This window comes from Aphis gossypii, chromosome 1, assembly GCF_020184175.1.
Source record: "Aphis gossypii isolate Hap1 chromosome 1, ASM2018417v2, whole genome shotgun sequence".
Classification (NCBI taxonomy): Eukaryota; Metazoa; Arthropoda; class Insecta; order Hemiptera; family Aphididae; genus Aphis; species Aphis gossypii.
In genome coordinates, this window is record NC_065530.1 from 68,547,108 (window position 1) to 68,561,148 (window position 14,041).

Sequence of the window (14,041 nt, forward strand, 5' to 3'; positions counted from 1 at the left end):
GTATAAGTTTTGTTATAATATACCTACATAAATATCGAATTGGAAATTGTTGTGTCTTATCTCAGTAAATAAAACTATATAACAGGGTCTTGTTTTGATTATTATTTATTGTTAACTGTGAGTACTGATGATATAAGGAAAAAAGTCCGAGAAATTTATTTAAATATATATTAATTATTAAATTAAAATAAAAATTTTTAATTAGTAAACTAATAATATGTTTTATTATTAAATAGTCAGAAAGTTTGGTTTTTTCAATATATCACCGTCTATGTAAAATTATAAAAAAGCACATAATACACCCGGCGTAGTCACTCGTTCGCTACTCTCGCTTGGACAATTAATTTCAAAAATATCCCTCGACTTATTATGTAAACCACCTTAGGTAAGTCTATAATATATTATTATATTTTATTACTCAAAGTTATGTTATCGGTTATTCCAATACAACAACGATTTTTTGAAAAATCGAATATTTTGAAGTTTTTTGAACATAGGTAACTTTTAAGGACAGTTTTAGCTTCTTTTTTTAAAAGTATCAATAATAAAACACACAAAAACAAATAATTTGAAAAAAAAAATCCAAAAAATCACTCGGGAGCTAAACTAGAATTATGCCATATTTTAAATTACTTTTTGTTCGAACTTTTTTTCTCGGACTTTTTTTCCCTGAACTTTTTTACCGTTTACCAGTTTTTAATCCTAGCTGGGCGTCAATATAATCTTGATAAATCGCTATTTTAAATTATTTTTATTCCCTAATAACATTTTTTCAAATATATATAATATATATATATTTTCATCTAACAGTTGTCAACATTATGTTTATAATAATACCTATAGAATATACATTATACTCCGCATAACTTTAAAAAAAACAATAGAAATTATATTTAGGTACTATAAGTATGGCTTTAGAACAACAAATAATAACAAAATAATATAATGAATATGGAACACATTTTTATTTTTAAAAAATGTACTATATTATAGAATGGTACCACGGATTATCCGGTAAACGGTAGTACAATATACAATTTACATCTCCATGATTATAATCACGATTAAAGATAATATTCTAAATTTAGCCATGAATTTATCAATAATCTGTGATAATAATATGAAATGATAATACTTTCAAAATTTGGCTCCAAAATCCAAATTATTAATGATAATTATTTGACATTTCGTTGAATTTTTATTTTTCTAATCTGTCTTCAATGAAAACTTATCTATGGTTCTATGGTGTGGATTATAGTATTTAATAATATTGTGATATTATTATACCTGTCACGTGGAAATATTGAGTAACAAAATGTAATATGTATAGTTTTTTATTATACCGAGTGCGCTGAGAGAGCGCAAGTCGGCGGCGACCTAAATCGGTTTTACTGCGCAACCCCAAACGTCACTCTGCCCATGATATAATAAACTTTTATATCATGAAACATCATAAAGTTTATTATATCATGACTCTGCCATAGGGAAACCGGTTTCGATAGCAGAGAGACGCGGGAGGATGCGCGAGCCGACTTGCACTCTTTCGGCGCACTCAGTATAGTAATATAATTCACGTTTTTCTAATTTTCTACTATATAATACACGTCAGTTGTTTAGAGACAAAAATCAAAATTAATACACGACCGCTTATAATTTATTATGACTCCGGTAAGCAAAATTTGATTACCTATATATTAATAAGATAATATATTGATCACACGGGTACCCCATATTGTAAGATCATAAATAAGTAGGTATTGACTGCATAGATATAACATCTTATTTAAGACTATGATTTGTACTATGAAGAAAATTGGCCACAACAATAGAAAATTATGTTTGTGTGCTATGCTGTGTTTGCTGCTACTTGCTAGGTACCTCATATGCTACCTAATATAAAAGACATTCCTACCTGCTATATATATATTATATTTTTATTTCATTTTATCATAAGTACCTGACTGAAGTCATTAACATAAACAACTTTAACAATCGTCAACCATACAATACTATAATATCCACTTTAATAACTGGTACATAACAATAACTTACTTTTTCTGAGGTGGAGTAAAAACAACATAAGTTTAGGAGAATTTTTTTTATATATAACAAAAAGTGCTCTTAGCCTATACACTATCTACGTCTAAAGATATTTATAGGTTTACGTTTGATAGTTTTAACATGATATAAGTGATATATTAATTTGATGATTATACAATACAGAAAGACATTGACGTTTTATCTGATCAGACATTATTATACTGCAGAGTCAACTTAGATTATGAGAATGACTTTGTTTTAATCGGCTTTGATGAAGTGATTGTGCATATAGGTGATAGTGTATAGACTATAGTATATTTAACCTTTTGTACTGAAGAATGAGTTGTGGACATTATTAACTAGAATTTTGATGTAGTCTTGTATTTCTGGTATCAAGAGAATTAAATTATATAAATTTGATATTAGAGTTATTTAAACTTAAAGCTTAAAATATTATTTATGACTTAGATTAGGTTATAAGCTTAATTTCATTTTTTAATTTTAATCATAAACTTTTTAAAGCATAATTTTTTTCTTCATTAACATAGTTTTTGCATATTAAACTAAAAATATTGTTATTAATATTTGAATAATATAACAAATTCTTGTTTTTACTTAATTAAATTTTTTTAATTGTGCTAATACTTATACCATTATTTGTAATAATAACAAATAGTTTTATACTTTAAAATTAATATTATTTTCTGTAATGTACAAAACTTTGAGCATTTCTACTTTTTTAAGCTTATAATTTCAGTTTATTATAAAAAAATATAACAAATTCCTATAAATTGGACTTAATCTAAAAATAAATAGTTATGCCTGTTAATGCTATTATACCGGATAATTTTTGTAATTAATAAATGCTTTATTTTGTAGATTACTAAAGAAGATGGACAAAAAATGAAGAAGAAAAAGAAAAAAACCAAGGTGTCTTATAAAATTAAAAAATTTATTCATAAAATTAATATTTATAATCAGTATATATATTTTCTTTATTATAGCTATCAACTAGAAATGAAATTGCATCTAATTATTCTACTGCCAATCCATTGAAATGTAATGTATGTAGTTAATTACATTTTTAAAATAATATTCATAGAAATATTGTAGGTTTAGTGTCACTACTTTATAATTATGTTTTAATTGTACATTTTAGACTCAGTTAATCTCTGTCTCACCAAAAAAGATCCTTTATTCAGAAACCAGTGACAAATATTTGAATTGTGACAAAACCGAAAATACCTATTTACATAAAGGTCTGTTTTTATATGATTTCATATACTGTTATTATTTAACTAATATTCAATATTTGTTCCAATCTTTAGATAAATTTTCAACTCATATTTCTATTGCAAATATTTCAGAAGTTGAAAAAGGATTAACATTGTAAGTTAAAATGAGTTAATACTCTCATAATTATTTATTGAATAATTCATATTATGTTGTACAATTAATGATTAATAGCTGAATTATTTATTTTATTACATATTGTTCAATTTGTACACAATTATGGTTTTGATAAAATAATTGAAAAATTATTTTAAATTTAAAAATACCTATTCCAGTTTTTATAAACTATTAATTGTTGTATAGTTATTTTTATGATCATCATATTATTATTAACGTGACATTTTAAACCTATTATATTATAATTTTTAACTAATAATGACTTATTCATCCTTAAGTTCTTAAAAATGAAAAATTATGTAAGAATATTAATTTATAGATTAAAAAAGAAAAAGAAAAAGAAAAAAGGAGATAAAAAAAGGGTTTGTATTTGTTTTTAAATAAATATATATCATTTAGGTATAAAATTATTTACATCTTTTTTTAGGAACAAAATAATAAAAAAATTAAAAAAAAGAAAGCTGCATTGAAGTCAAATGAGTTTAATGCTGAGACTTGTGATGATATTTGCAAGAATTTAAGTAAAGACATAATTGGCGCTACCAATTTAAATAAAGGTCAGTGTGTTTTTCTGTAGTGTTGTTATTGTGAAAATCATTATAACGAACATTGATTAGATCAAGATACTATTAAGTACGAACAAAACGTTAGGTCCCAGCACAAATCTATATAATTTTACATTATGTTGTATATATATTTAGAATAAGATTTTGGCTAAAATGAGCAAAGTATTATTCATATAACCTGCTAATTTTGGTAGCTGTTGCTCATAAGCACAAAAATAAACATTCCATAAGCGCTAATCAATTTTATTAAAATACCTAGTAGTTATTATATTAATAATTAATAAATGATTTACAGTGATATTACAATTTGCAATCTTGAAATAAGTTCCAAAAAAGTTCTATGTTTGAATAATGGACATAACTTTAAGTTTGCTTCAATTATCATCGTAATTTGTTACAATATAATGTAGACAAATGCAATAATCATCATTGTAATTTGTTGTGAAATGGGTAAAATATATTGTATCAGGTAAACATTATATTGTGCTTTTATTTCACTATCATAGTTTAAAAGCGCAAATCAATTTTGCGCTTTTGGGTTATCGAAAAAAAAGATCAATTTGCACTTTTGGGTATCACTAACTTTTAGTGTTACTACTAGCAATTCTTTATCTTTTAATGTGTAATTAACAATGTTAAGTCATAAATTATGTACATCATATACATATTACGTATATGTTTAATAATATATGAACATGTTTCTATGAGTACTGATGGTTTCAAGTTCATATTATATTATTATGAGTATTGTCACTAATGTGAAAACTACAGTCACATTTCGTTATCAGTTGAGGTATGGTTTTTTTCAGTATCAACCAAATTCAAATTTTTTAATGTTTTTCAACTTAACACTTACAATGAGTACTTGTTCTAACTGTATAAAACTAGCTTCTAGTTAAAATGAGGAAAAAATGCTCTATCTTGGTACACTAGGCCAATTTCTACTGTATTTAATTAATATTTTAATTTTGATTTTTAGATGAATTGACAACTTGTATTTCTATTTCAAATGCTACAGAAGGAGATGATATAGAATTTATATTGTAAGGTTCTATGAAAGTTAATATATTTAATACTAACATTATTATTTTATTCATTGTTTAGAAGAATAAAATGTTATTTCTTTAACATTAAATTATAATTTATAACTAAGCATAAATAAAATAAGTATGTATGTATAATATTATAACTTATAAGTATTTAGAGAGACCTACATTTACAAATATTTTAGCTTTTGTGTTTCAATAAATTTCTATTCTATTTTTAAAATTATTTTGAGCTTTTTAAAAAAAAAAAATTCAAGTACACAATAGTATTTTTTTGTTAAATAGTTTGTTTGTTTTGATATTGATTATTTTTGGATAAAAAAATATTTTAATCATTTTTAAGAAAATATTATTATAGGTATTTAAAGTTTTTTTTTATCCTATAAAAGTTAAAGCAAAAATTAAATATTATGTGCTCGAAAAACAAATATCTAAATAGTAAAAAGAGTTTTTTTTATTTGATAAAACCATTTGTTTTCTCAGTTTTAATTTTTTGATCAAATAAATGATGAAATGAGTGTTATAAATTTATAATATATTATGTACCTATGTATTTAAATAATTATTATTCATATGTTATTGTATTTGATTTTTATGTCAATTGTAGAAAAAAAAATGAGAAAAAAATGAAAAGTAAAAAAAAGGTTTGTATTATTGTAAAAAAAAATAAATTATTTTGTAATATTGTTTTGTTTTCTTTAGATGTTTAATAATAATAGTTGTGATTACAATAAAGTTATATTGAAGACAGAACAAAATCAAAAGACTCAATCAAATAAGGATTGTAAAGCAGCTTTTGGTTTGAATGAATGTAAGAAAAAAATTCGAAAAGCTAATAAAGGTAAGTAATTTTACTCAAATAAGAAGGTGTAACACCATCTTTTAAAAAAAAAATGTAAATTGATTAATATAGGTAAGGTTAAATGGAGTAAATGGGAAAACAAAATAAAAATACATCATATGCTATATTGTATAGTTAAAACTTAAAACAGTAAATATTTAAATATATATATATATATAATTACAAACTACTAAAAAAAAGTCTTCTATGATAAGCTACTGTAGTTAAAAAATCTTCAATAAAATTTTTTCATAAATTTTTTTTTATATATATATTTATTGATAAATGATTTATATGTTTTTTTTTTTTTTTAATATGTTATAATGTATAATTCAAATTGGTTATATTTTAACCCAACAAAAAAATTCTTTTAGTTATGAATTCTGATATCATTTAAACTTAAGTATATACTTTCCAGTTTTTATAATAAAATGTATACATTTATACATTTTTTTTCTATATTTATTTTGCTTTATTGACTTGTGTTTTTTACTGATACTTTTTTCCCCTAACCCTGTTTTGGATAGTAAATTTGTATTAGTTTGTACTTAGAAAAGTTTTAAATTAATTCTCTATATTTTTAAATTACTCAGGAAAACAAACAATAAATTAAAAAACTCGACTACTTTTCTTTATTTGATTCTATTTTTAGATAAAGCTGTTACTAACATTACTACGCCAATTACTTCAATAAATGAAGACGAGTATATAAGGTATTTATAAAATTAACAAATTATGTTAAGTTTATTTTATATCTATTGTAGTAAGTTAATTAAAATATAAATAACTGTTGACGAATTAATGAAATAAGCATCTATTCTATAAAATGATTTAAAAGAAATTAAATTAAAAAAACTAAGTTTTTTCTAATGTCAGTGATAATGATATCTTTTGTGTGAATTTCTACTCATAGTCTATACTATGTAAAAAAATGTATATTTTAAAGAACAAAATATGTTGCACACAATATTATTTTATGATCAAATAACTAAATAGTCCAAAATTATAGAATATATATAAAACAAAAATTAACATCTAAACAAACAATAAATAAAGTGTATAAAATATAAGCGGCAATTAGCTATTAAATATTTTATATTAACCTTAGTTATTGCTTACTAACTTTAGGGCTATTGTATAAATACAATCAATTTTATTAATTATTCTACTATCTATATTCTATATTATAATAAAAATGTAATAATGGTTTTAATTGTTTTTTGTTTTGTGAAAATATATGTATATAGGTACTAAAAAGATACAACTTTTAAGCATTAACGTTTTTTTTTTTAGATTAAAAAAGATAGTAAAAAAAATTAAAAAGGAAAAAAAGGAAAAGAAAAAAAATCAACAGGTTTTAATGTCTTCCTTATGTTTTATTTAATTGGTTCATTAACTTTTTTTTTCATACATTAGATTCAACTTATAAATAATTTAAAAAATGAAAATGATCCAATTCATACAAAGAAGAGAGTTTACAGTAAAAAAAAACTAGATGAGTGCAATGAAATGCTTTTGGATTTTAATGAACCCTTCAAAAAAATGCATAGTTAGTAATTTAACAAATTTAAATGGATAACGATAGATAATTTATTATTTGTTTTTTTAGATTTGGCTGCTACTTCCTTGTGTACAGATTATGTTAATGTTTTGTAAGTATAAAATAATAAAACAATAATATAGATCTTATACTCACATTATAAAATTATTGTAAACTAACTTAATTCACTTTTACTTTATACATTATTTTACACAATTATTGTTTTAGATATAAGTTTTTATACATAGTTTAGATAATTTAATATATAATTTGGATTTTCTTCTTTTTCAATGACTTATACACATTTAAATAATAATTATCATACATGCTTCTACTCAATGATTTAATGATTTAATTATTATTTTTTTTTTTTGTAGAAAAAGTCCATCAAAAAAATTTAATAAATCTAAGGTACTAACTGATTTGTAATTATTTTAAATTAAACGGTTTTGTGCAAAAACCAGCTATCCGCTTTATTAAATGTATGTTTTCGGATGCATTTTATTTTTCTGATTTATCATAAATTTGTCTATATATTATATCAGTGTAATTGTTCAAAATATTTATGTACTTTATATAGGCTAATAAATAATAATATATACATTTTTATTCATCATCTCAATATTTAGTTAAGATATTTGGAGATATTTGGTTTTTGCACTTACCATTTGACTATAAAAAATGTTGTCTATTTCAGATAGACTATAAAAGCTTTTGAAATTTTATTGAAAGAAATGAACCTTCTTATAGTTAGATTTTAATTGCTAAATGATTTGTTTCAGATTGCAACTGAAGAAGAAATTGAGACGTCAAAAGATGAAACTAAAAATAAAATTCATAAAAAAAAGAAATATTTGAATAGAGTTATAGCTGATGATTGCTCAAAAGAAATGAACATTGGTAAAATGTAGAACTTAAAAGTGTCTTTTCTATAAAAATTGATTTGAATTTCATTACTCTAAAAAATTGACATAATAAGTCACAAAAATTTCTCATTTCATCAATCAAATTGTATAACTATTTAGAAATATTTTGCTTGGCCTACAAAAATAGATTGTTGTCAAAGTTTTGTTTAAAATTTTCTAATTTCAATACCACATATAAAAGATTTAAGATACAATTTTTTACAATAATTTATTTTCTTGTGAATTAATGTTAGTAATCTTTTTAAAGAAAATGTATTTGTCTAATTACGAAAATCGCATATTAAACAAGACATAAAAATTTCTTCATAACTAATTGGTCAAATTTATGATTTTACTTAATTTCAACCTTTTTATTTTTCCTAGTTTGTTTTATAATTTGGATTACTATTAAATCACATCTTAATTTGAAGTAGTGGTAAAAAAATTGATTGGCATACAATGAAGTCAAAATAAAATATTTAAATTAATTTCTATATCAAGTAATTTTTTATTAATAAATAATAACAAAAAATATATAATATTATACTATTTATAATAAAAAATTATATTAATAAATAATTTTTTTTTTTTAATTGGATATTGTAATTTTGTATTATATTAAATATTATACCATTATTAAAATTTTATATAGATACTGAAATGATTAACAGTGTTCATAATTCAAGAATTTCAAAAGTCCACAAGGATCCTTCCAAATTGTAAATATAAATACTAAGTAAAATAATTTTAAAATTTTTTTCTGAAATAATGAATGCAAATATAAAATAAATCATATTGTCTGAATTTAATATATATATATATTTATTTTGTAGATTACATAAATTATCAAAGAAGAAGAAAGCTATAAAGGTTTATATATTTTATTATTTTTTATTCTAATTAATATTAATTTGATTAATCATTATGGATGCACTTTAATACTATAAATCACATTTGTTTATACACCTGTATAATATATTAAAATATAATAGCAAGACTAAAACTGATTGAATGGGTCGGGTCCTTTTTTGCCCTATTATGCTACAAATTTTCAATACCATAATAATGTCATCATTAGCCCTTCTCCTGTTTGTTCTACTGAATAAAAACGTACTCTTAAAATATATCACTTATCAATATTCATTCATTTTTTTTCAATTATACCTATTAATATTCCTATTAATATTTTTTATTTGCTCTTAAAAACAATTATTACATTAATTGATACATAATTTTTATTCTAAATTGAGCAATGATTATTTTGATTAATATGTGATTTTTTTTTTTTATTTGTCTCTAGTCACTTATTATTTTTATAAAATATGTTTCAATTTTATGAATGGTTTCAGTTGGCAAATTAAATGTAAGTACAGTAGAGTCTCACTAATCCGGACTAGATGGTATCAAAAATCCAGATTAAATGGAATGAAATTTTTTTTTTTTAACTTCCTAATAAATATTTTTCAAAAAACACCTTATGTATTTATACAAATTCAAAATTTATTGATTTACAATTTTACATTTCATATTATTATTGTTATTAATCGAAACAATTATATCTTTATTATGAGTATTCAGGTATTCTCGAATATATACATTATACACGAGTACTAAAGTACGAAGTATAAATTGTCCAGATTAGCGAGACTCTACTGTAGTTGGTATCTTGGTAAGTCAAATGTAAAAAATTTCTTATAGGTAATTCAAACAATAATTGACAAAACATTCCATAAAACCAGTTTTAGACAAAATTAATTCTCATTTAGGTTAGGTTAATTCAAGTATGAATAACCTCATTGACTTGAAATTTTCGTAATAAAAGAATTATAATTCACAAAATGTATAATAAAATTTCCTTGCAGCAATATTTAAACATATCAATAATACGTTTGAAAATAATTTTCTAATATTTGAAGTTTAAATTATTGAGAAATTGTATAGGTAATTTAATAAAAATATCACTTTTAGCTTTTTGTTCTTTCGTAGAATAGAACAATTCCAATGGCAAATAAAATATCTTGGCCTAAATCTAATCATACGCCCATCTTAAAATCTACACTTACAATTTACTATAAAACAGCAGTTGACTGTAGACCCCACTTTTTAAGAACTCTTAAAATCTAAACTATTTCTATCCAATAAACTCGCCATTTACAAAAAGATACCTAAAAACTTCTATTCTTAATAAATTAATCAAATTATGTCCAATAAATTAATGCAAATGCCCCCGCTGAAATTTCTTTTGCACCTCCTGACAAATACAATTTTTAACAAAATCTACCTATTAATTAAATGCACAATTGCCTAATACTCGTTATGATTACCACGCCTGATAGTTAATAAAATTATATTTTTCAATATATGATAATGACGGCTAGATTACGATATAATCTAAAAATACTAAAATATTTGAAAATTTTAGCTTGTAGTTGTATCAAAACTTAAAATGTCTAAATTTTAATTTGTAATAATTAATAATAAATATTCATAATAATAAAATGTATCACCATTCACCAATGATGTAACTATGTTACTTATGTCAAAACATTTATATTAATACACAAATAAATAAAAACAACCTATTTATTTTGTTATCGATTATTATAACAAGACACAATATTATATCATAGCAATAAGCAAATTATATAAATATTAACTTTTAAGGAAATGCAGGTGACCTTAAAACGTTGTGAATAATATCGTGATATAAAAGACATTAGCATAAAATCTATCTAACGTTTTGAAATTTCTATATGATTAATTGTATATAGGTACAAATAGTGTATAAAATATTAAAATATAATAATATGTGAAAAAGTTAGCAATGCATGTTTAGTTCAGTGTTCAGAAATATGAATCGTTATTATTTATTGTTTAAAAATATAATAATTCCGTATAAGTAATTTAGTTCACTTGATAATGTATTTTCTTGGTTATTAACTTTTTTTATAGGCCGAGGAGGTTAGTACAGGAAAAATGTTAACCAAAAAATTGAACAAAAGTGAACGACAGGCGACTGCTAAGGAATATTCGGCAAACAGTTACCCCAGATCAGTGGACATGGCGGATAAGAGACCATACAATTATAATAATGATCGTGTTTCTAGAGAAGACGGCACCATAGCCGACACAGATTTATATTTCAGCCGAAATTATGGTAAAGAGTCAAACATTTCCAACAGCTCATCGACCAATCACGAAAATGTTCGTGTAGAGAAATCTTCTTTCGAGTGTGACGTTTGCTTTAAAACGTTTATTAGCAAATCTAAATTATGTGTACATTATAGAACGCATACCGGCGAGAAACCATTTGCGTGCGACGTGTGTGGACGATCATTTATAGCAAAGGGTGATTTGGTCAGACATAATAGAACGCATACCGGCGAGAAACCATTTGCGTGCGACGTGTGTGGACGATCATTTTCGCAAAAAACCAATTTAGTTATACATTATAGAACGCATAACGGGGAAAAACCATTTGCGTGCGACGTGTGTGGACGATCATTTGCGCGAAAACCCCATTTAGCTCTACATTATAGAACGCATACCGGGGAAAAACCATATGCGTGCGACGTGTGTGGACGATCATTTACGCAAAAAACCTCTTTAGTTTTACATTATAGAACGCATACCGGCGAGAAACCATTTGCGTGCGACGTGTGTGGATGATCATTTGCGCGAAAACCCCATTTAGTTGTACATAATAGAACGCATACCGGTGAGAAACCATATGCGTGTGACGTTTGTGGACGATCATTTACGCATAAAACCTCTTTAGTTATACATTATAGAACGCATACCGGCGAGAAACCATTTGCGTGCGACGTGTGTGGACGATCATTTGCGCGAAAACCCCATTTAGTTGTACATTATAGAACGCATACCGGGGAAAAACCATATGCGTGTGGCTATTGTGAAAAAGAATTCTCAAATAGCAGTATACGTTCAAGACATATACGAAGTATTCATTTCAAATGTTTTTAAATTATTCACTAATTATTAGTATCATATCAGCCATAGCTCATAAACGAAGTCAGCCGTTCATCACACCGCTGGTCCAGAGCAGGATATCACTACATCATAATATGCATTATGTGATGTTCACTTAAATGCCTTTACATTCCCCCGCTCGGTAGTTCACAACGAACTAGAAGCAAAACCTTACAGCTCGCTGCGTCAGTAACGAACTTCCGTCATATTTGTGTGAATAAAAAAATTGTATAGGTACAGCTGAAATGTAGTACCAACAATCACTTAACGTCATCGTTTGTTCCAACACGTTCATCAGTAAATATAAATTCACAGCACACCATAGAAGGTATCCTTTACGTTGCCCTAAAATACATTTTAAAAATCACTTTAGATACACTTACCAGGAACAAATCTTATTCATATGATATCCATTGCCCTTGTTCGTGCGAGTGGTCAATGAGTATTTGGTAGGAAAGAAATTTCAAATCGCACTTTACGTAGCAATCATAATACAGCATATTCCTATGACACGCTGAATGATGAACCACAAATAGTTATATAATTAACTCGATATAAATTTGGATAAAGCTGTGGACAAGTACTTTATATGTATGGACATATTATTTGGACTCCATTCACGATGTGCTATATCAATGAGAATTTTCTACATTTAAGACGGCGTTTATAATAATTAGATAGTGGTTTGAATGAAATTAGAAAATATTATAATGTAAATAGTACATACGTACCTACTTGCTAAAACATTGGTATAGTTTATTTCATAAAATAAATAAAGATAAAATTAATTTTTTTAAACTAAGATTTTGTTTGTAAATAATATATTTTATTTTATAACTATAAGGGCCATTTTAGTTGTATAATTTAAATTGAATGTAATATACTACGTAATATACAAAATATATATTGCCCGTTTTCAGTTTTAAATTCTGAACGTGTTTGTTTGTTTGTTTTTGTGTCTGTGTACAGAATAACTAGTCGAAATAATGCTTCAATTTCAAGCGTTGGGGGTGGTTTTTGATGACACAGTGAATATCATTGGTGTATTATGGAGCCTATGGAGGTAAAAAGTAAAAATTTGAATATAATCAGTTGGTAGCCGGTAGGTATTTAGTACCACGAAGGTTAGAATGACATTATGTAGATATTTTTCGTTAATTGGAAGTGCCTGCTTTATTTATTATAGATTCTAATGATTCAATCCATATACAAGTGTACAAGCATAGGTCTATGATATTAACTCAACTTAGGAAGACATGGACTTTTTATTACCTATATAGGTAGTTATTGTGAATCATACAAATTTGGATACATCTAATGTTTGGCGTCATGTTCAATGTCCTATGTTAATCTCTGGTAACAACCAAAAATGTAATAGGTGCAAAAAACTGTTTTCGTTATTCAGTTTACAAACAGCGCCTTGGCAGTGGACAAAAAAAATATATTGGACCAACACTTACACCAACTCGTGCTTCAAGGTTGCAATAAATGGTGAAAATGTGAAATCAAAGCACAGTCTTCAAAAATCTAATCTCAAGTCAGTTTTGTATCGATGTTATAATATTTTATTTGATCAGTATGTTTAACATTTTTATTTTATTTGTACCTAACTTGTAAGAAACAATATCTGACAATATTATTAACTTAGTTCATGATTCAACTCGAACAGATCGACTTTGGAACAAAACGTAGTTAACTGTTCG

At 24.7% G+C, this 14,041-nt stretch overlaps 1 protein-coding gene across 1 annotated transcript; it reads left to right on the top strand.

Annotated features, from left to right (window-relative positions):
* Positions 1–1,207: 1,207 nt before the first annotated feature.
* On the top strand, positions 1,208–13,265 carry LOC114126266 (zinc finger protein ZFP2-like). Its single transcript, XM_050197406.1, has 19 exons — positions 1,208–1,668; positions 2,920–2,970; positions 3,045–3,104; positions 3,200–3,299; positions 3,369–3,429; positions 3,770–3,812; positions 3,878–4,007; positions 4,996–5,059; positions 5,670–5,706; positions 5,765–5,903; positions 6,556–6,616; positions 7,197–7,257; positions 7,320–7,452; positions 7,513–7,555; positions 7,821–7,854; positions 8,226–8,343; positions 9,001–9,067; positions 9,182–9,218; positions 11,301–13,265. The coding sequence occupies exons 1-19, from the start codon at positions 1,660–1,662 to the stop codon at positions 12,015–12,017; spliced, it is 1,965 nt and encodes a 654-aa protein (XP_050053363.1). The 5' UTR covers positions 1,208–1,659; the 3' UTR covers positions 12,018–13,265.
* The last annotated feature ends 776 nt before the right edge of the window (positions 13,266–14,041 follow it).